The following is a 24,347-nucleotide window of genomic DNA, read 5'->3' on the forward strand; positions in this document are numbered from 1 at the left end:
TCATTTTATTTCCTTAGTTAGCTGCTCCTAATGCCAGATTTCCTTGGGAAAGTGAAATCTGGGTTCATAGGCATTTCATGCACCAAAAGTGTTTGATGAAATGCCTGAAAGAGCTAACTTAAGGTTTTATGTTTTAAATGGAATGTTTGTTTGAAGCATAAATGACATATTAGAACTGTTTCTCAATGCTCATTGATTCATATTTCACAAATGAGAATTTGGTTTGAAAATGGATTAGTGTAGAGGTTAATGCCTTCATGAGAGGATTAATCTAGATTAGAGTTCTAAGTTAAAATGTTTTGAGAACATGTGATTGCTTGTTATGTCTTTCTGTAAAAGATTCAGTCTTTCTTTGTTAAAGATTGTTTGGTCACTTATTAGGCTTGGAACATTATGCTTGCTGATTGCTTGTTATCTCTAATGGTTGTTAGACTTGATTAAGTGATTTGCAAAGGGATTTCTATCATGAGAGTGGATTAATCTGATTAAGAAGCCTAGACTAAAGAGTAACAAGTGTTGCATTATGTTCTTAGCATCATGAATCAGTATCTAAAGCACCCTAATCAATTATCACATCTAGAGGTTTATCTTTCATCATTTGCTTTATCATTATCTTGTTTGGTTGCTTGCTTTGTTTAGTAGTTAATCATCTTGCTTGCTTGTTTCTTGTTTTATATGCTTTCTTGTTTCTTGTCACCACCAAAAACCTTTCTTGTCTCACTTGACTTAAGAACTTGTCACATAAACTAGTGCCTAACTACCACATATATGGATTGATACCCTTTGTACTGCAAGTGACATAAGGGATTGATAACCTATCTAAGACCTAAAAATCTTACTTATCAATTGGCGCCGTTGCCATATTTTGTGGGCATTGTTAGCATTAGTTTCTGATATAGTTTTTGAGATCAAGTTTCTTTTGTTTTACTGATCACCTTTCAAGTTCTGTCTTTGTTTTCAGGTTTATGATCACAAGAAGCCAAACAAGAAGACAAAGAGAAAGAGCTGTTCACTTGGAAAGGTTAGGAATGGATCAGCAAGTTGGGAATGAGCATCAGGCTCAAGAAGCTGATCACGGTCAAAGAGCTGGTAATGGGATTGGAATTTAGGTTCAACAAGCTCCGGTCCATCAGGGACAAGCTCAGGGTAACCAGCACCAAGACCAACCTCAGGTTAATCCACCACAGCCCCACCCAAACCCACCCATACGTCATCAGCCACCACCAGTCTTTGTTGGTGAGAATGAACGAGCTTATGCACACCAGTATGGAGCAGGAATCCGGCCACCTCCTGTGCAGAACAACAACTTTGAAGTCAAAGCTTCTTTGATCAGTATGGTGCAGAATCAGAAGTTCCATGGCTTACCTATGGAGGATCCCTTGGAGCACCTAGATCAGTTTGACATAGTTTGTGATCTCACAAAGATCAATGGGGTATCTGAAGACAACTTCAAACTGAGATAGTTTCCATTCAGCCTTGGGGATAAGGCACACCAGTGGGAGAAGAACCTTCCAAGAGGATCAATCCAAACTGGGGAGCAATGCCAGCTTGCCTTTTTATCTAAGTTCTTCTCAAGCTCAAGGACTGCCAAGCTAAGGAACCAGATTTCAAACTTCACTCAGCATTCTAATGAGACCTTTGGAGAAGCTTGGGACAGGTTTAGAAGCTACACAAATCAGTGTCCACATCATGGCTTTTCAGAAGCCTCTCTCCTTAGCACTTTGTATAGAGGAGCTGTTCCCAAGATCCGGAATCAGTTGGACACAGCATCAAATGGGAATTTCTTGGCAAAAGAAATCACTGTAGCCATGGAACTTGTTAAGAACTTAGCCATGAGCCAAGACACCTATGGAGAAGACTTTGATAGAGCCAACAGATGTGAGGACTCTAGTACTTAACAAAGGTTGGAAGAGAAGATCAAAGAGCTGCATATCAAGCTTGACAAAGCCCTGGTTGCCACTCAAAAGCCTATACACTATGTAGGTGAGTCTCAAGAGAGGAGTTGCTTTGAGAACATCAATGAAGTGGGCCTTACACAAGAAGAGCTGAACTACATAGGTAATCAGAACAAGTTTCAGGGTTACAACAACTTCAACAAGAACCAGAACTTGTCTTATAGAAGCACCAATGTAGCCAATCCCCAAGATCAAGTATACCCTCCCCAACAAGGTCAACAAAGCTTTGCTCAAAAGAATCAGTTCCAAGGTAACTTCGAAGGTCAACAAGCTTTTCAGCAGCCAACAGCTCAGCCACAAGGGAACAGCTTCAATAACCAACTCAGCTTCCAGCAACAAAGGCCACCACCTTCTGGTTTTGCCCCACCACCTGTTCAACAAAGTCCTGATTTCAATGTTGTTTTCCAACAGCTCTTAATGGGACAACAAAAGATGGTATCCGACCTGGAGACACTAGGAGCTGAAATAATGGCTATTAAAAAGAACAAGGGCATCTGCACTTCTGAACCACAAGTCTCTCTTCCTGGTAAAGCTCTTCAAAACTCAAAAGATTACTGCAATGTCATCTACTGCAATGATGACCATTCAGCTGCTGTGCAAGAAATAGAAGACCTTCTCTATGGTCAAGTCTCTAGTGAACCTGCACAAACTCATGTGGATGAGAATGCCATTATAGAGGATTTCATGGGCTTCTTACATGAACTCAATGAGGACATTGAGAATGAAAGTGTGGGGGGCAGCCAGTTCAGTTTTTTCTGTTCAGCAAAGGAATGATTCAGTGTCTATTGAAACAAAGGAGCTGCCAACTGGTCAAGCAAAGCCAACAGATAGTGCCTCCACCTCTGAATCAACTCAGATGAAACCCACCTCCCTCCCAAAGCTAGGCAATCCAGGGAAATTCACTATCTCTTGCACTCTTAGAAACTTTAGGGTTGAGAATGCTTTGTGTGATTCAGGCTCAAGTGTTAGTATAATGTCTAAGGACATGATGGAGAAGCTAAAGGTCAAGTCTATAACGTCCTACCCTTATTCTATCACCTTTGGAGATTCCTACTCCAAGAAACCATATGGTTTTTTGGAAACTATCCACTACAAGTTGGTGAATGCATAATTCCCACTGATTTTCTGATCATGAAGATGAAGAAGACCAAAGAGCTCCCCCTATTTCCTGGAACTTCATTTCTAAACACCACTGGTGCAATGATTGACTTTGATACTCAAAGAGTGGTGCTTTCAAAGGTGGATAAGGATGTCTTTTACCCTGTTACACCTCCTTTGGCTGAATTTTTTGGATCAGTTGTTCAAGAGATAGAACCCCCTAAGGTACTTGAGATGAAGTATGTGGGCACTGCTGGAATTCTAGGTGGATCCCAATCTCTTTCAGCTTTGGAGAAGGAGAGAGACCCTCACCCCAATGGTTACAAGTGTGAGAATGGAGGGCCATTGATCAGAGAAGAAGACATCTTGCTCTCATGGTCTCCTACACTTGCTGATCTAAAGATGATGAACACCATGAGTGATGGCTCAGCATCAGAAGACAAGAGCATTGAACCTGACCCTTCTTCTCAAGATTTTACTCTGACTCCTTGGGCTGATGATGATGGATCTCTGAAGTATAAGCTGGATTGCAATGGGAAATCAGGACTGTTTGCTGAGGTAAGGGCAGGTCTCACAAAGGCAATACTTGATAAGGACCCAGATGGTATTCAGGAGCTGGTGAACAAAGGCCTAAAGATGGGACATCAAGGACAAGGGTCTAATGGTTATCAAAGGCAGCCATCCTAGTCTTTCCTGCTCAGGACCATTGAAATGCTGATAAGCATCAGTGCTCAACCTCACCCCAGCTAAAGACAGGTTTTTCAAAGTCAAACTTAGTGACTTTAAACAAAGTGCTCTTGGGAGACACCCCAAGCTTATCCTTGTACATAATTTAAAAAAAAAAAAATTTTCTCTTCTTTTTCATGTTTTAGGATATTTTGATGGGTTTTGTGAAGTGTTTTCAGGTCTAAGGTAACTTAGGGATGTTGTGGTCCAATGACAAAGTGAAAAGGAGTCTGAGAACAAGCTGAGGAAGGACTTAAGGAATGAAAAATGGTGAGCCGCCTGGTGTGCTACTTGGGTGTGCGAGTTGGACAAGGTCAGGTCCCATCTAGCACACCTGTTCCTAAATCACACCTACATGGGTGTGCTAGTCAGTTCTCCCCTGATCCAAGTAGCACACCTGTTCGCAAATCACACCTACATGGGTGTGCGGGTTGGTGTCTTTTAGGGCCATGTAGCAGCAACAAAGAAGGCCAGAACTTTCAAGAAGCTTTATGTGCGACTTGGGTGTGCGAGATAGGAAGGAGAGCAGCCCATGTCGCATAACTGCAGAACACCAAGCTTTATGTGCGACTTGGGTGTGCGAGTTGGTCCAAGACAAGTCCATGCTGCACAAGGGAGTTCAGGCCAAGCCAAACCCATCTCCGGTGATGTCTGGCCTCATCTGGTGCAGATACTCACTCACCTTTTGCATAAGAACCACACCAGGTATCACTCCAAACACTTGTAAATGAGCATTTAGCATTTTTCCTTTATCTTTTGCATTTCATGTTTGATTTTTCCTCTTTCTCAAGCTTTTATAACACAAGTTACTGTGTTATTTAAGTGTGGGGGAGAGGCTTTGTGTTTACTAATCATGTTTTCTATGTTCTTATTTTTTCTTTTGCCTTTTTGAGTCTCATTTGATCATGCATAGCATTTAGTGCATATTAAAAAAAAAAAAACCAAAAAAATTGAAATATCTGAAAATTTTAACACAAAAAATGATCATGTAGTTGCATTTCACATTTTTAGGATTGAGTCTAGTTGCATCATATAGGTTGCATTGTGCATGGGAGTAATGATAGTTTTTTTTCTTGAGAATTTAGATTAAATATGCTTGTGAAATGACTTCTGTGCTTCCAAGGCTTGAAATGATTTGAATCTGAGAAGCAAATTTGAATTGAACTCAACTCTAATAAATGAAAACCCTGAACTTGACTTGAAATTATCATTTGGTGCATTGTTTGAATAATCTTGTGGATACCAATATACATATTTGAGCTAGAATCCTGTTTTTACCATCCTCTTCCTTAGCTCAAATAGCTGAATCTGCATAATAGATCATTTTCCTCACCCTGAACCCATCCTTCTTTCAAGCCAATTGTTTGTGTGTGATTGAGAGGCCACCTTGGACCAAACTTAGCAGAAAGTGTTAGGTTTAGGGCGACAAGGGCAAGTCTCATTGAGTGCTAAGTTCCATCATCAAGGAGCTGAGAGATTTGGCAAGAACTAAGTGTGGGGGAATACTTGTTGGTGAGTGTAAAAAGGAGAGATGAGTGGAAATAAAAGGAGAATGGTGAGAACTATGGGATGGAAAAAGAAAAGAAATCAGTCTTGGAGTTTTGAGTCAAAGAAAGTGAGCTCTAGTGTTTTGAAAAGAAAGAGTCTAGCCTCTAAGTGAAAAGAAAAGAAAAGAAGCCAAAGAGCTCAAATGTTTAAAAAAAAAAAAAAAAAAGAGGATAGAGGTTACAAAAGAAAGTGAAAAAGAGCTATGGAAAGTTTGAACTCCAAGACTTGTGTATGAAAAGGAAAAGTGAATCCCCTAGTGAGAGAAGGAGTGTGAAAAGTAAGCAAGTGAGGAAACTTTGAGTAGAGTGTGGGGTGGGATGAGTCCTTGCCCTTGTATGCATAGGTTGCCTTTTACCTTTAGCATTCTGCCAAAGTTTGGTCATTCATAGAGAGATCTTTTTGCTGCATTGAACTCACTCAGGCATTGATGAGATCATTTTAGTCTCATAACCTCACCCTAGCCAAACTCTGTTTGTTTAAACAATGCATCATTTGATCCACTTGGTAAAAAGCTTAATGAATGTTAAAGAGTTGAGGAATAGGAGAACTTGTGGAGATTACTGTTGAGTTGATACACCAAAGTATGGTTTTGCATTGCATATTGAGCATGAACTTCAATTCTCTTAGTGGTCACTTCTCTCAAAGGAAATATGAACTACCATGCATTCAACCTCTCTCTCTCATTTGTTCTTGTTTGCTTGAGGTCAAGCAAAGGACAAGTGTGGGGAAGTTGATATACTCATATTTTGTCATGTTTAGGATTGCATTTTTGTCCAAATATTGAGTCTCATGCATACATTTAGGTAATTTTACATATATTTGTCTTTGTTTTTGTCTTTAGTTAGAAATTGCATTAGGTCCTAGAGAGTTTTGCACTTTTGGAGTGTTTACAGGTCATTTGGAGCTAATTGGGAGCAATTGGAACAAAATCCATGGAGAGACCATCACCTTATGTGCATCAGACTCGGACAAGTGTTATGGAGCCGACGATCCCTCAACTTGATCACCTGAGAAGGAGGACTTTCACCAGGATTCAGCCTACGGAGTCTTCATAAAGAATCAAGAGCGTCGAGTCTAGTTACCATAACACTTTAGATCGTCCTATTTTCAGTTTTGAGCTGAAATTTACGGCGATAAGAAGCAGTACATGTCTCGGAGCGGATAAAGGACCAAAGCAACGCGCATCAAAGAACCGGTGGAACGGAGCCCTTGCCGACGTCACCTGAACCCGAACCCTTCACCAAAGTTGGATATGATCAAATCACGGAACCATAACAGGTCTAATCATTGGATTTGGAGTCTTGAGATGAGATTTAAGCTCACCGGAAGATACACCTGTCTCGCGACAGTTTCAGGACCGACCCGATGAGCTCCGAAGATTACGAAGGAAGATGCGCTTCCAGACCGATTCAGTCTACAGGTCCGTCATGAAGATTTGAGATATTTGAGTTCTCTTTCCAGAACGTTTGAGATCATTCAATTTTGAGCCATGATCAAGAAGATAACGTTTCCGGAATGGACACATGTCTAGAAGCCTCTTTCTAACCGTGTCAATGTACTGCAAAGATGAGCCCTCCGAAGAACCTTCCACTTCCCAAGCGCTGAGGGTTCCTTCACCAAAGTTCGATATATTTGAGTTCGCTTTCCAATGCAGTTGAAATCATGCCATTTGGATCCATATCCTGGAAGTTACTATCCCCTGAATGCAAATTGGTCCGAGAAGGCTTAGGTTGTGCAATACGGTACTGCGACTTGATTAACTCGCACCCATGAATGTTCAACGCTCTGGAAACAAGTTGAGACTTTAAAGATGAGTGTAAGGAGACTATGAGCAAGGTAGAGACTTCCAGAATCAAATTTGAGTAAGTCCACAATGCTGTGCGAGATAGGCCTGCGAGTTGGACATGAAGTGGAACCATGTAGCACATGTGTTCACAAATTACACCGACTTGGGCAAGGAAGTGACCATCTCGCACATATACATTCTGGTGTGTGCGACCTGGTCTTGCGAGTGGGGAAGGAGCTGAACTGAGCCGCACAAGAACATGCAAGATGAAGTGCTAGATGGATGTGCGGCTGAGAAGGGACTTGACCATCTAGGAGTCTTGAGCTTCTTTTGGTGCGAGATGGATGTGCGGGTCAGACATGGACGTGACCATCTCGCACACCAGCCACCAGACCCAACTGAGCCGGGTCAGTACCCAGTTTGTCCTGGGCTGACCCGGTCCAAGACCCTTAGTATAAATAGTTTTTTGGGAGAAAAACCCTAAAGGTTATCTTCTCTCTTAGTTTTCTCTCTTGTTTTCTTTCATTTTCAGTGTAAAAACGAGTTTGATCAAGAGATATCTAGCAGATTTAATCATCTTAAAGCTGTTTCTTATCATTTCTTCATCTCATCTTAACTTCTAATCATGATTAACATCACCTCTTGCAAAGGAAATGGTGTGTTCATCATGATTAGTGAGTAGTCTTCTTTTAAGCTTCTAGGTGTGTAGATTAGGGTGCTTAGATGTTTGATTTGTGATGTTTAGGTTCTAGATTCTCATTTCATTTCCTTAGTTAGTTGCTCCTACTGCCAGATTTCCTTGGGAAAGTGAAATCTGGGTTCATAGGCATTTCATGTACCAAAAGTGTTTGATGAAATGCCTGAAAGAGCTAACTTAAGGTTTTATGTTTTAAATGCCATGGGAATGTTTGTTTGAAGCATAAATGACATATTAGAACTGTTTCTTAATGCTCATTGATTCATATTTCACAAATGAGAATTTGGTTTGAAAATGGATTAGTGTAAAGGTTAATGCCTTCATGAGAGGATTAATCTAGATTAGAGTTCTAAGTTAAAATGTTTTGAGAACATGTGATTGCTTGTTATGTCTTTCTGTAAAAGATTCAGTCTTTCTTTGTTAAAGATTGTTTGGTCACTTATTAGGCTTGGAACATTATGCTTGCTGATTGCTTGGTTATCTCTAATGGTTGTTAGACTTGATTAAGTGATTTGCAAAGGGATTTCTGTCATGAGAGTGGATTAATCTGATTAAGAAGCCTAGACTAAAGAGTAGCAAGTGTTGCATTATGTTCTTAGCATCATGAATCAGTATCTAAAGCACCCTAATCAATGATCACATCTAGAGGTTTATCTTTCATCATTTGCTTTATCATTATCTTGTTTGGTTGCTTGCTTTGTTTAGTAGTTAATCATCTTGCTTGCTTGTTTCTTGTTTTATATGCTTTCTTGTTTCTTGTCACCACAAAAAACCTTTCTTGTCTCATTTGACTTAACAATTTGTCACATAAACTAGTGCCTAACTACCACATATATGGATTGATACCCTTTGTACTGCAAGTGGCATTAGGGATTGATAACCCATCTAAGACAAACCGAGAATGCAAACATGACAAACCGAACAAGAGTGAAAGAAATACATAGAAAGTAAACTAATACATAAAAAACAATCAAACAGTTGATCTTGTTCTTCAGTTCAACATCTCACGCATGAGCTTGTTTCTTCAGTTCAACTTCTACATCATTTAGAGGCTCAGTTTTTCCAAGGAGATGCTCGAGAATCTTTTGCTTGTTGACCTTATCCTGTTCACGCATGAGGTTGTTCTTCAGTTCAAAATCCTTTTGCCTTACCTCCCACAGGCTTGTAAACTACACCGCTGCCTTCTCATCAACTTCCACACTCTCGGCATTGTTTTTTACTGGTTTTTTTTTTTTTTGGCTTTTGATGCCTTAACACCTGGAGGCCGAGGAACTGCTTCATCATCTCCATGGATAAAAACGTGTGAGCTTGAAGATTGTGTACACCCATCATCGATTCTTTTTTTTTTTTGACATTCCAACTCCCCACTTCTGATCATGTCGGAGCTCTCTCCAACAATGCTCCAACGTGAACTTGTGTTTGTAATTATTGAAGTATATATCCAAAGCCATCTTCATTACATCATTTTCACGTTGGCCACTTGATTTCTGTGTTGATGCTGCTTCAAAAGATCCTACAAACTTGCACACAGCTTCATTTATCTTGGCCCACCTCTGCTTACAGTTAGTTGGTCCTCTCTTCTCATCAGAAGAAATCTTTGGACTCGCAGCATAGTACAGCGATCCTTTTCCAAAAAGCATCGGCTCTTTGCCCATTGCCAATGATGGGATCCTTGCTGGTATTAAGCCATGAGCTTATGAGCACCAGGTCTTCTTTGGGAGTCCATGTCTTCCTTGCTTTGCGATCCTTGACATTCTCATCAGCTGGACTTGGAGCATCACTCCATTGGGTACCAAAAACGGCCATTTGTGATTCACCAAGTTGAATGGTACTTTCCACACCCTCAGAAAGACTTGGTCCTCGGCTTGAGCTTATTTATTGGCTAGTTAGAAGTTCCATGAAGCCTGAAGCCTCAGAAAATGGGTTCGTAGAGTCCATTGCAAGCTTTGGTCTGTCTTTAAAAAAAAAGGGAGAAGGCAAAGATAAGGGAAAAGAGGGTTTAGGATTGTGTTTAGTTAAGCTTTGGTCTCAGTTTTTAAAAATAAAGAGAGAAGGAAACAGAAAGGTTAAGCGGCTGAGTTTAATGGAACAAAAGAGGTTGAGTTTCTTAAATAAAAGAGGTTTGAGTTTGTGGTGCATTAAAGAGGAAAGAGTTTGAGTTTGAGTCTTTTAACTAATCGGTTAAGTTAGATGAACAGAAAATTTTGAGTTTCAGTTTGAGTTTAAGTTTGAGTTAGAGGAACAAAAAAATTTCTGTTTTAGTTGTTAGCATTGATTGTGAAACTAATTTCACCACCACACCTAACTCTACTTTTCATTCAGCACAACATGACATAAAGCTTATTCTTCTTTGCATTGATCACTCTCTAATGCAAACCTAACAAAAACAGAGCATTGATTTCTTGTCTAATCATCAGTCACAAACCATCCAACATCATCCATCACAAACAACAACAAAGCCACCTAAATCAATCTATGCTTAATTCTCTTTAACTCAAGCTAAGCCTAATTCTCGTCAACACAACAAAGCCAACAGAAAAAAACTACATGATCATACCTTCGTTTTAATGCGGCAAGTTTCCAAAGACAAGACTCCTTTGGTGAACTTTGATGTCCATTAACACAGTGAACCGATACATCTACATGAAAACCAGAACTCATTACACTTTAATCTCAAGCACAAAAACAAGGAAACTATAAAAGAAGTGAAACAAAAGAAGTGAACCTATACGGAGATTGATTTACCAAAAGCAAAAACATAAAAAAAAAACTGATTAGGAGAGGATAAGTGAGGATTTGAGCAATGATCCCACCACCAGCTCAGAGCATCCGACATGATTGATATCCACCACACACACACAAATCAAAATCGTCGCAGGAAATAGTTTTACCTCTGAACCCTAAATCAATCGAACACATGCCTAATTCTTTAACAACAAAGCCAATGAATCAAGGAAATAATTTTACCTCTTTAATTATCCAATGAATCAAAGCCAATGAATCAAGTTGCTTCTTCTGTTCACGGTTGCGTTTCCGATGAGAAGAATCCACCGGACTCTAAGCAGAACGCCGGAGGAGAAGGAGCTTGTGTCACTGCCGCCATCGACAAGCCAAGATCGAACGCCAGAGGAGAAGGAATCGCGTTTCTCCATACTTCGATACCACCAAAGTTGAAGAAAGAAGATAGAATATTTTTTATCTCAAAACATTTGAAGACTCTATCTTAATCAGAGTGTTTGATTAAAAAAACAAAAAAAAATATTATAAACACGCCACCAATCAAATTGCGCCACGTATGGGGCTCAACCCAGTCTCTTGAATTTCTAAAATAAGAGACGGCTCAAGCATTATTAACCAATAAAACTTTTTTTTAAGTCATAAAAACAATTAGAACCTGTCCTAAGACTACCATTGGAGGTGGTCTTAGTATTATCCTATTTTTTGCCTTTGTCTGGCTGTTTTCTTTAGGATATCGAGGTGTCGACGTTGTGAGGCGGATCTTACACCTTTTGCGAAAGATCCTCGTCGTTCTCGATATGAATTAGGGCCCGCTAGCTGTTATGATTTTGTATAGGAGTCCGTTCCTGCAGATGATGTACTGCCTTATGAAATTTTTCACCTCAATCTCGGTCGAGTTTTGAAGGGCCTTTTCTTCCACCCATTTGGTGAAATAGTCAGTCATAACCAGCAAAAATCTGCCATGTTTGTGTCCCAAGGGCACTAAAGATCCTATTAGTATGGACCACCTCATGAAGGGGTATGGAGTTGTGATCGACAAAAGCTTCTCTGCTGGAGAATGTATCATCGGTGCATACCTTTGGCACTTATCGCATTTTTGTGCGTACTTCGTGCAGTAAAATATCATTGTTGGTCAAAAGTAGAATTGTTTTTTTATCTTGATGGCGAGAGTTCGTTCCGATGAATGGCTTCTGCAGTAACCATCTTGAGCCTCCTCTATCACTTTTCGAGCTTCGATACCGTAAATGCATTGAAGGTAAGGTCTGAAGACGCTGCGTTTGTACAACAGGTCTTCCATTATGGTGTACCTCGAGCTCTTAGCTCGTAGTTTCCTGGCTTCCCATCTGTTGGATGGGAATTTGCCATCCCAGATGTATTGGAGAATATGAGTTCTCCTATCCGGTTGGTTGATGTATTCTTCGTGATCGTTCAGGATCATCATCGGTTCTTTCACCCAGCGTAGGTTCTTCCGGTTCGTACATCGGGGGGTCAAACAACAACGTCGGCAGGTGTGGGTTCAAACTCCATCGAGGCTTGAGTTTGGTTAATTGGGCCCGGATCTGTTGGCGGAGCTCGAATTTCGTTCACCGCTTGATTTTTTGGTGGAAGACCTATGCTTGGTTTCTCGACTCCTTCCACCAGGATTATTCGCTTGACCGTTGGGTCCGAGGTGGAAGCTAATGTGGCTAATGCATCTGCCGGAGTGTTTTCTCCTCGAGGTATTTGAGTTAGCTCGAATTTTCACGAATTGCTCGACGCTATTACACATTACCTTTGAGAAGGCTTTCATCCTTGTATCTCTGGTTTCGTAATCATTTTGGAATTGGTTGGTGACAAGGTGGGAGTCGCTAGAGCTGTTCACTTCGCGTGCGCCGATTCCAAGGGCAAACTTGAGTCCAGCTATGAGGGCTTCATATTCAGCCTCTTTGTTCGAAGCATCAAAGCCAAGTCTGAAATGTTGTTCTATCATCTCTCCTGTTGGAGATAAGATCTGAATCCGACCCTAGAGCCCCGTCTTTATGAGGCTCCGTCTACATAGAGGTACCAAGTTTTGTTCAATGAAACTTCATCTTGTGCTTCTGGATCTAGTTCTATAACATAATCGGCTAGGACTTGTGCCTTGGCGAAGATCCTCCTTCGGTACTCGATATCGTACTCGCTGAGCTCGATGGCCCATTTTGCTAAACGTTTGGAATGACTCGGGCTGTGGAGTATGGTTTGCAATGGTTGCAAAGTCATAACTACGATAGCATGAGACTGAAAGTAAGGTTTTGTTTATGAGCTGAAACCACGACAACTAATGCTAATTTTTCCATTGCTGGATATTGTGGCTCGGCGTCGATCAGTGTTTTAGTTATGTAAAATATGGGCTTTTGCTCGTTTTTCTCTTCACGTACGAGCACGCCGCTTATTGCTGCAGGTGATACAGCGATGTACAGTTAAAGGGGCTCGCCTTCTACAGGTTTTGCGAGGATAGGAAGTTCGCCCAAGTATGCCTTGAGATGGTTAAATGCTTCCTCGCATTTCTTATCCCACATGAACTTTTTATTTCCTTTAGGTAGGTTGTATAATGGTAGAAATTTATCAGTTGATCAAGAGATGAACCTGTTCAAGGCTGTTATTCGCCAGATCAACCTTTGAACTTCCCTAGTGGTCTTAGGAGTCGGTATTTTGAGGAAGGCGTTTATTTTCTTTGGGTTCGCTTCGAAGCCTCTCTTGGTTACCTTGTAACCAAGGAGATCACTAGAGGGAACTCTGAAAGAGCATTTGGTTGGGTTTAGCTTCATGCTATATTGATTGAGGATGTTGAAACATTCTCTGAGTTATGCAAAGTGGTCAGTTTTTATTGCTGATTTCACGAGCATATCATTGATGTAACTTCCTTCATTTTTCCGAACTGATTGCCAAACATTTTATTCACTAAACGCTGGTAGGTGGCGCTGACATTTTTCAGTCCGAAGGGTATCACTCGGTAGCAATAAGTGCCTCGGTCTGTGATGAAAACGTTTTTTTCTTGGTCTTTGGGATGCATTTTGATTTGGTTGTATCTCAAAAAAGCGTCCATAAAAGACAACAGCTGGTGTCCAGCGGTAGCTTTGACTAGGCAGTCGATATGCGGAAGTGGAAAGTTGTATTTCGGACAAGCTTTGTTTAGATCGGTGAAGTTGATGCATACTCTTCATTTCCCATTTTTCTTTTTGACCACAATGGGGTTTTCTAACCAATATGGGTACTTTACCTAACTAATGGATCCGACTTTTAGGAGTTGATCTTCCTCGTTGTTGACTGCTTTAGCCCTGTCGGGGCCAAACTTGTGCCTTCTTTGTTTTACAGGCTTAAAAGTGCGGTCCATGTTTAACTCATGCGAGGTGACTTCGAGGTTGATACCGGGCATATCGGAGGTGGACCAGGCAAAAGTGTTGATGATTTCCTTTAGAAAATTTAGCAGCTCGTTTCTAATGGTGTGTGAGAGATCTCTTGTGATACCCATGCATTTTTCCAGGTGAGTTTTGTCGATGCATACTCTCTGTGGGGTTCTCCCACAGAAGGGTTTTTGTTGTTTTTTATGCAACTCATCACGAGCTCATCCTCTTTCAGTAATTGTTATGCGAGAGATTGTTCGGCTTGTTTAAAGCATCTCATATAGAAATGTCGGGCAGTTTTTTGGCTGCCTCGCAAGGTTTGAATCCCTTTCGGAGGGGACTGCCTTCGTGGCATAGAGCCACGGCTTTCCTAGGATGGCGTTGTAAGGTGCGCTTTGGTCTATGATCACAAAGTCAATTGCTTTTCGTACTCCCCCCGCTACTACAAGGAGTTGTATGGTTTCTAAGGAGTAGCAAGTTTCTACGGAAAAGCCGGTCAAGGGTGTCTTTCACCCCTAAGCATGGAGGTGAAGAAACCCATTCGTTTGAATGCATCTACAGAGCTTCCAATATCGATCATGACTCGAGGCATCTCAAATCCGCTTACGTCGAGCCGGATTACTAGTACGTCATCGTGTGGCTTGTCAAGACGAACGTTTCGCTTTCCAGGAAGGAGATCTCGTGATCCGGTCCTTCTAGGGGTTGTTTTGGTTCGATGTTCGACTTGACTTTCCTTTGATGAGACTTGATCGAGTTTATTGTATCGCGGCACAGCTGAGAGCTTCCAAAGATGAAGTCTACTCTCTTTGGTGCTTTAGGCGCCACTCCCCCTCGAAAAGAACATAACTTAGCCAAACGCGAGCTTGTTGTTTTTCGAGGTGCAGGAATGGGGTGACCACATATTTCATTGATCCTCTGCATATGTTAAGGTCTTTGAAAATTAGGTCACTTCGTTTCTTAGGAGCTGGTGGTTGAGATTCTGGAGCTTCGTCAATGGCAGCTCGCTACCTTTTCTTAGGGGCGGGCTTTTTCTTTTCAGCTTTGGGAGGTTTCTCCTTTTCCTTCTCCTTGAATTTTTCCTCGGCTTTCTTTAGTGTCCTCTGGATCACCTTTTGAAGCCAATAGCCTTAATCTAGTTCGCATTCCTCTGTGGAATGTGCTTTCTTTTCATGAAATAGGCAAATCTTGTTTTCGTCAAAGTTTTCTTTTTTTTAGCCTTATCCTTCTTAGAATTAGGGCTATCAATGGCGTAGGAGTGGTGTCCCTCGCTTTTAGGTCTTTTTCGCGGGCGGGGCACCTATGATTTCTCCCTTGCGAGTTGCGATCTCCTCATCTGCAGTGGCTCGATGTAATGCATCGTCTAACGAGATGGGAGTTTGCACAGTGAGTTCTTGAAAGAACTCAGACGTGACAACTAGCCCGTTTCGCAAAGCTAACAAGGCGACTTCCTCATTTTGATGAGTTATCTGGGCCTTGATAGCTTTAATTTTTTCCATAAAGGATCTGAGAGATTCCTCGGGTTCTTGTTTGAATTTCCAAAGTTTAGCTTCGGTTTTTCTCGATTCGATAAAAAAGATACGTGTTGTGTAAAGTTGTCGATGAAGTTTGGTTTGAGCGTAGCGAACAATTCTTGAGCGGGACCCATTAGGCTCTTGACAAAAAAGCGGCAGTGTCCTGCCTCTTGTTCCTCGTCGCTTAGGTGGGCTCCTATCATGGCGAGCCTGAATGCTCTGAGATGAGGTCATGGGTCGCCCTTCCCAGCATATTCTAGGAACTTTACCTTGTCAATGTCACAAAGTCGGACATCGGTGATTCTTCGTGTGAAGGATGTTCTCTGAGTTTCCTAGATTATCTTGTCCCTACGCGGAGCTGGTAGCATGATGAACTTGTGAGCTCAGCAGCTGAATCTCATTGTAGGTCCGGTCGGCATATCTTTCGAAGAATTCCCGATCAACTATGTCTCGGAGATCGTTGTGATCTCGGAGATCGTTATGATCTCCATGACCTTGCTCTCTTTGGAGATTGTAGCGAGTCTCCCTGGTGTCGAACAAATCAGTGATGTTCGCTGTGTTCGTTCTCGGGTTATTGCGCTGGGTCTGCGGATGACCTTGGTTGACGGTATTTGTTTTGGTCACGGACTGACGTCGTGGGGCTGAGTTTGGGTTTGAGATGCCGTCCCATCTCTAGTTAGGAAATTCGTTCCTTGGGGAAAGTGGGGGTGATGGCAAACGTTCTGCAGGAGAGCCCGCGTAAGGTCATTTGGTCCTGATGAAATCGGGGATGACCGTCAATGGATTTGTCGAGGTCGTCTGCTTAGGGATAGTCCCAAAGCAGCGGGGATCGCGAAGTGCATGCTCGGCGTTGTTTGAACTGGTGAGAAATTCAGAGGTGTAAGTATCCTCGCCTATTTCATGTCCGAGCTTGATCTACTACCATTGGATGGTCATCTCGAGTTCGCGTTGTCTCTCGGTTAAGAGAGCCATAGCGCGGCGTATTTCAGCCGCTTCTTCAGCACTCAGCTGACTCAGCGATTCAGGCCATATTGGCGGATAACGCGCGGTGGCCCGATCAGTGTCAGATCCATGGATATAGCGGGGTTGTGAGAGCTGTTTTTCTCTCGGGAGTAAGTGTTACAACCCGTCTCCGTTGGAGGTATGTTTTGGGTTGTAACTGTGGTCGCTGCGACAGGCTCTGTTACTGCGACTCTAAGGTCCGGGACTGCGACAGTCTGGGGGCTCGATCCGGCAGTTTGTAAACCGACATCGGATCTTTGCGAGCTCCGAGAGTTAGATCTCTTTGACGATTGGTTTAAATTCATTTTCTTGCTTGTGAATCTAGGATCGGCTCTACGCTTTGGATTTGTGCAAGATCGGATGAATGATAATAATAGGTTTATAGATAAACAACACTTTCACGCATTCAATTATTTAATTTAGGTATGTAACAGTAAAAGGGAATAGTAATAGAACAAAAGAAGATAGAAAGGAATGTAGCAATTTAAGGGGCAATGATTCGATGAGCAAATAAGGTGTGTGGGGGTCCGATTTTACGAAGTAGACAACTCAATCTAACTAATATATGTAGTCTATAGTTTGAATAATAAGTTCTAAGCCCCTCCACATATTTTTCATTGTTTACATAATTTGATATTTTTTTGTTCGTGTCTTTATACTTTCCACCCTTTAAACTTCGTTGGCGTTTTCTTCTATTACACCCCAATTATAACATTCTTGAACCTCTTTTTCCTTTTACAAAGTTATATTTTTCTATGTTTCTCTTCTAACTCTAAGCTACACACACATACCTACTTTGTTGTGAAAAAAAATTCGGGTAAGAGATACTCTGTTTCATCCCAAAACGTAGATTACAATTTTACTTGTATAATTAAACTATAATGAGAATGGTTTACCATTTTAATGTTATTATTTTATATTGAAATTCAGTACAGAAAATCTTAGTTTTGTTAAAGCGGCCGACTAATGTCAAAGTTAAAACCACAGATAAAACACATCGGTCGAATTTCAAATTCAATATACTGACTATTTTTTATTAGTAAGGCAATATTATTTTTTAGTATCATAAAAATAATGTGTATGGTCATTATATCAAAGTTATGAAGGTACTTAATGCAAATAATGCATCATATATTCATATTAGGAGTAATGTTCTTTCACAGAGGTAAATAATGCATCACCTGATCGCCATGATTCATGAAATTACTTTTGAGTAAAATACTAAAATATCCTATCAACAATATGCTAAAAAAGAGGTTTACATATTTAAAGTTAATTCCATAAAAAGGTTGCCCTGAAATAGCATTTAGCATAGCCTCCCTTGATTTTTTTTTTTTTGTTACTTTAAATTTGTTCTTTTGCTATGAAAAAACATATTGTTACTTTAATTACATTGACTTGTCGTTTGTCATGGCGATGTAACTTAAGTCATACACCCTATCGAAGACATCTCATCCTCACAGTGTTTGACGACATCATCATGTGTTCAATTTAATGAACTACTATTATTCAATTTAATCGAGATTTTAATCAACGAATGCTCTATTGATACGTGTATAGCTTTACAGAGTCGCTCGTACAAAAACCAAGTTAACATAGGCCCTGTTTGTTTTGTAGACTTGTAGTCGTTAATGTCAGTAGAGTGATACTAACAGTCTAACACACGACCACAATAAAGATATGTTGGGGTTTTTTGTGTGTAAATGTTGGAGTTATTAGTTTTGTACTTCTTGAGCTTGATTGGTAGTGTATATTCATGGGCATAATTCTTTATAATTAGGCCCGATTTATAATAAGTCAATAAACTTTTGTTAATATAATATTTAGGAAAGCATTTAGAAGATGTAAATGCTCTATTAAATATTCCTTTTTCTATGTTTTCACATGGAGGAATGAGCATTTAAGGGAGCATTCAGCTAATAAGTTACATTTATTTTGTAATTACTAAACCAACAAAATTTTTTACTGAAGTCTAGACGATTAGCGATGAGAATTTTATTAACTATTTTTTACGTTTTGAATTCTGAATTAAGATATCACAAAACATTGTAATAAAGCTAAACAGTAGAGATACCGTAACAACAATTTATGATAGAGTGATAGTGTAGTCTAAGATGCTTAGATTTTTTTTTTTTTATAGGATGCTTAGATTACTACTCGGACAGCAGACAGCTTAAAGATTATGAAGAAAGAACCATCACAGATCACGGTTTGGACGACTGTTTCCGTGCATTTTTGCTCGGAGAGAAAAGAGTTTAACTACTATTATCTTCTGGAAATTTTGGATAGACCATAAATCATAACAATTCAAAAAGATAAACAAAACGTAGTAGAAGCGATGAACAAGAAGAGAAACAGAGCCGAGAAAATCCATTTTCAGCTAAGAAGTTGAGTTTTTCTCAGCCTATCCATCTTCACAGCCAAATCCACGACTTTATCTTTCCGGCCTTCATCGAGAAGCGCTTGTTTAAGACAGCTAAACATATGTCCCGGTGCCTTAATACCCACATCCAACATCTCATTAAAATACTCACAAGCCTCGTCTAATTTGTTCTCATGACACATAGCTGTGATCAAACTCGAGAACATATGCATCCCAGGAAGAACACCTTTTCCTCTCATCTCATCCCAAATTTTGATCGCCATATCCAATCTCTCTTTGTTGCAGAACATCCTCACCATGATCTCGTAAGTACTCACCGTCGGTTCACAACTCATCTTCTGATAAACTTCATAAGCTTCTTTCGTCCTCTGCATTCGGATCAGATGATGCAAGATTATATCATACGTTCTTGCATTTGGACCAACTCCTTTTGATCTCATCTCTTCCACGACCTTGAACGCGTCTTCCATTCGCTTTGACCAGCAATAAGCTCCAACTAGTGCATTGTAAGTTGGAGCTTCAAGAGGAAACCCAGAACTCTTTGATCTCTCGAAGAACTCGAGAGCTTGTGTCAGTTTTTTCTCTGAGCCAAGCCCATTGATCAGACTGCAGAAAATGTGTGGACTTGGCTTGCAATTCCTCTGTTCCATCTCATTGAAGAATCTAATAGCTTCATCATGCTTCTTAGCCTTGCAATGCGCATTGATGATGATACCGTAAGTCACAACATCAGGCTCGAAACCTTAGTCTTTACCGATATCTGACGGATTAATGATTAGGGCATAAAAAATTGCAAAAATTAATGAGATTAGTCTTTACAATAGATTATTAGATTCATATAACAACATTTCCCTTACAAATCAACATAAAACAAAAGTTATGATGAATTTTGAAATCTACTAATGAGCAACATATAACTTTCTTAAAGATATATAGAACTTAAGGTTATGTTTTAGGGTTTGATATATATTTTTGGTTAAATGATGAAAATAATCTAATTTTGAGATAAAATAACATATAACTCAATTATAATAGCTAATATCATCATAACAACCATAATTGTCAAAACAAAATTCAATTTCGATGTTTCTAAACCCTTATTCGTCGCATTTCCGTCGGAAATCCGTCAAAATATTTTTGTTTTGTCGGAAAGCCGTCGGAAATTCCTGACGGATTTCCGACCATTTTAAAAAACACATGTAAAAATCGATTTAAGCACGTGTTTTTATCATTTCCGACGGAAATCCGATAGAATATCTATCTAACGGTCAGAAATCCGTTGGATATCTCCGACGGAATTCCGACGGATGATTGTTTAATGTTTAGGGTTTGGGAATTATTATTATTATTGTTAAAATAGTGATTATATTTATTATTAAAAATTATAAAAACATATAATCTCAATATATAATGATATAGTTCTATTTTTCTTTTTGGTAAAATGGTGCAAAAATTATATTTGACTAAAGAATGCATACATTAGTATTTTAAAATCTTGAAAACATAATAAAATTACATTTTTCATAATAATATAAATAGTATTACAAATTCATCGGAAGAATATTCAGAACTCTCGTCAAATTCGCCAATCTCTGACTCCAAATTGTCAAAAGTTTAATTATTTTTCTTATATCCGTCGGAAATTCGTCGGAAATATTATCAAAGTTTCGACGACTTTCCGACAGAGTTTTCAAAATCGACAATTTAAAGCATCCGTCGAAAATCTGTCGGAAATTTAATTAAATTTCTAACGGATTTCCGACGGAAATAATAAAAAAAATAAAAATTTTGATTATTTTTATTACTTTCGTCGGAAAAATAATCAAATCTCCAACTATTTAAGTATCGGTCGGAATTCGTCAGAAATTCCAACCGATTTTCGATGACATCTGAACCGTCGGTTATTTTAAGTTTTTGGTCGGGATTCTGTCGGAAATTTCCGATGGCAAAAAAACCGTCGGAAATTCCGTCAGAAATCATGATGTTTTCTTGTAGTGTTGAGTAAGAAAATTTGATAAATCCTCACAGATAGCGCCAAAATGTGGTTGCTAAATTCCACACTCAAAAATTACTTTGTATATAGTTTTAGGGAAGGGATTTATAACGATGGGCCAGACTTGTCTTTGAATCGATCGAGTATAGAAATGTATTGAAGAAAAGTGATTTGTATTGATTTAATCATAGATGAATACAGGATTTCTCGAAGAGAAAGAGTACAAAAAGATAACTGTAATTCTAGAGTTTTTCCAAAGGGAAAGTGTCGTTTTCTACGTGTGTCTTGAACTCCCTTTATACCTCTCTTCGAGATTCGAACTGCAGCCGCGTATCTCGGGCTACTTCGTGTTACACCATTTCATGATCTCCGTAACGGTCCTGAACTGTTAGTGGAATATCTTTGACTTTAACCAGATATCTCGGAGCTCACCAGATCGCACGTGCGAAGTGATACTTAGTTGATCCGCGAATTTCTTGAAGGGCTGAATCCTACATTTGAATCGGTAATTTATCTGACCTAACCCCGATTATTCTGGGTTTCGCGGCCGGACCCAATTGTGAGAAATCCAGCACAACTACTATACATCAGTCACCGGAGAAATCTTATAATTATTCTGATTCCCTCGCAGTCTTTATACAAATCTTGCAGTTATCTTGTTCCATGTGACTGTGAAGATTCGATTATGTTGGAGCTGATTTGGGAAGCATTATAGAAGCTTTGTTCTTGTTCAGTTCCACGGTGAAACCAAATGAAAAGTTAATGCATTTGCATCAATCAAGACCAATGGCCCTTTTTAATAAAATTTGATTTGAAGAAATCTCTTTCCAACTTTTCTATCTGTAACTTGGGTTTAATCTGCAACGGTACGCTTCAATTTAAACGAAGCACGTGAGGCCCTCCATTTCAGACAGAAGCTGAACCCCACTCACTTAGGTCACCTCGAGCTTTGAACATCTTCTCTTCTCTGTCACTTTTAGGGTTCCAAAATTCTATTTAATCTAGCGTTTTGGTACGAAATTGAAAAATCTGAATTCTTGAAATGGATTATCTTGTTTGCAAAATCTTGTTCTTGTAGTCTTTGTTTATGCATTCAGAGAATCCGGTTTATTAGGATTGTTATGTGATTAAATCTTCTCTGTTCTTGTTTGTTGAAGCTTAGATAGTTCTTACAGATTTCGGAAACATGGCACCTAAAAAGAAGACACCATCCGTGGTTTGGATACAGACTCATTCCTCCTTCAGTACAAAGTTGAAAAATCTAATTTTTTTTCCTCTGTTCATGTTTCCTAAACCCTAGAAGCTTACTTTTCCTTTTAGGGTTGTGAAATCGAAGCAATCAGCGAAAATGGTTGAGCCTGCAACAGAAAAGAATGTAAACGCAAGAGTCTTAGTTCAAGAACAACAACACAACTTAACACAGAGTTTTTTATTTTAACTGAAATTTATTGCTAATAAATCTGTTAATAAATCTTACAAGTTTCTAACACGATTTAGGACAGACTCAAGACACACATTGATCTTCCGCCTTAGCTCTCTCCGTTCTTTGATCTGTACTTGATCTCAGAACTCTAGAAAAACCCTTAACCCTTGATGCAGACCCTAATACTCGAATCTCTCACCCTTATGCTAAGTGCTCTCTAGTAGTTGTGTTAAGCACTTACAATGCTCTAACACGTCTACTTATAACTAGTAGGCTATGCGGCTATACTCGCCAAAACCCTACACCACAACTTCCATTTTTGTCGCTTGGTGCATATTTTCTATTTCCTTAAACTTTTGCATGTTTAAGGAAATTTTCCATCCTTCCTAATTTGCTCCGCTATTCTCATCCAGCTTTGCTTCCATTCCAAGACTCCCATTCCTACTGGTCCAACTCAGCTACTGATGTGGTCGTGTGGTGAGGGTGTCAAGTTTTACCCTAAATGAAATCAATAGCCGCAAGTGCACAGCTGATCGATTGTAGTACTTAGGGATCGAATCCACAGGGAAGGAGGATCTTTCCTGCAAAAGCCTTCGAAAGAATTATGAAGTAAGGAAGTCTAGAACCAGGCGAGTTTTGTGAGGGTTTTGGTGGTGTGTTTAAAACATAAAAACGAATCTTAAAGAGAGAATACGGGAATTAAAAGGACCTAATAACTAAACTTAACGAAAAATGAGTAAAAACGAGAAAAATGGCTAAACCTAATTGCTAAGTAAAAATTGATTGAAAGAGTAAAGATACTAGAATAAAGCTTGAATAAAAATCGGTGTAAATCTATAAGAAAGAAAGCGCTGGGGTTCAAGAAAGTTTTCTCAGGGGTATGAACGATTCAAAACATTGCTAGAAAGTAAATTTGATAAGATCTTAGCTTAAACTTTTCGAATTGGAGTCACGGACGTATAAATACGCCACTGTCGTGATCATAGACAACTATCTCTCTTAACCCTGACCAGTAGGTTTCCACTCTGGCCCTGGAAAAGAAGAGGTGCATTATGTTTAAGACTCGTCAGCATTCACATATCGCCCATAGGTAGGTTTCCACTCCTATGTTTGTTTTGCTCTCCCAAACTAGATCTGACACCGGATGAAAACTTTCGTGTCACCAAGCATATGGATCAGATTGTAGTTCATGACGCTACTCTCATGCAGTAAAAACGAATTCAGAAGAAAAAGTTCTAAGATTCGGCTCAATAGCCAATGGAATCCTCATCGAACATATGTATCCCCATCGAAAAATCCCTTAGACCCAACAATAAAACTACTCAGGCATGATTAACGAAATAAAAAACTTAGTATTAAAAAGTAGAACAGAAACCGAAATTGAAAAAGAAAGAACAAGGGTTCAAGAGATAGATCTCTCTCTCCCTAAAACCCAAAAACAAAGCTTAAAGTAAAATTTCTGTAAAGTATTTTGTCTCTCTTCTTTTTTCTTCTAAAAAACGACCTAAATAATATGTATTTATAGTCTTCAATACTCTATGGTGTCTAGGGTTCCGGAATTGAGGCTAGGAAAATGATACGGGCTTCAGAAATGGGCCTTCGAACTCGGAGTTAGCTGGCTGCGGTCGGGAAGTGCGTGACCGCAGGGAATGGGTGGCTGGCCGCGGTCGGGATGGTTGTGACCTCGGGGAATGGCCTGTTGGCCGCGGGTGGAAATGCTTGCCGGCTGGTTTACGGGACATCTTGCTTTTCGCGTATCTTTTGATTGAACCGTTGGATTGCCAAGCTGTAAAGTGTGCTGGAAAGCTAATACTTCCATCTTTGAGATCTCCAAATTTGAGCTGGATCAGACGGTGAGAAGGCCTTCAATCGGGGGTGAACTTCTGACGGTTTGACTCTGAGCTGAAATCTGGTTTTCTATCCATTTTGTTAAGTTTTTCCCTAAGTTTCCTGAAAAGAGTCTTGGAACTACAAATACTAGAAAAACGTAATAAAAGTACTTAAAAATAATTAAAAACATAGAAAAAGTATTTCAAAAAGATCTATAAAAGTGGTCAAAATACGGTGTTATCAGCTACTCGTCCACCTCCTCATTCCAAATGCTTCGCTTGTCACGTACTTCAT

The 24,347-nt window shown here is 39.8% G+C and overlaps 1 protein-coding gene and 1 non-coding gene across 2 annotated transcripts; both read right to left on the bottom strand.

Moving 5' to 3' along the window:
• Positions 1-1,589: 1,589 nt before the first annotated feature.
• On the bottom strand, positions 1,590-1,696 carry LOC112088305. Its single transcript, XR_002900468.1, has one exon. It is a non-coding gene; the product is annotated as a small nucleolar RNA R71 (small nucleolar RNA).
• A 17,104-nt stretch (positions 1,697-18,800) lies between these two features.
• On the bottom strand, positions 18,801-24,347 carry LOC18022338 (pentatricopeptide repeat-containing protein At1g71060, mitochondrial). The gene is given in 2 exon segments (XM_024158192.1): positions 18,801-19,567; positions 24,302-24,347. Coding segments are annotated over 2 exon segments (813 nt in total).

This window comes from Eutrema salsugineum, unplaced genomic scaffold (genome assembly GCF_000478725.1).
Source record: "Eutrema salsugineum unplaced genomic scaffold, Eutsalg1_0 scaffold_15, whole genome shotgun sequence".
Classification (NCBI taxonomy): domain Eukaryota; kingdom Viridiplantae; phylum Streptophyta; class Magnoliopsida; order Brassicales; family Brassicaceae; genus Eutrema; species Eutrema salsugineum.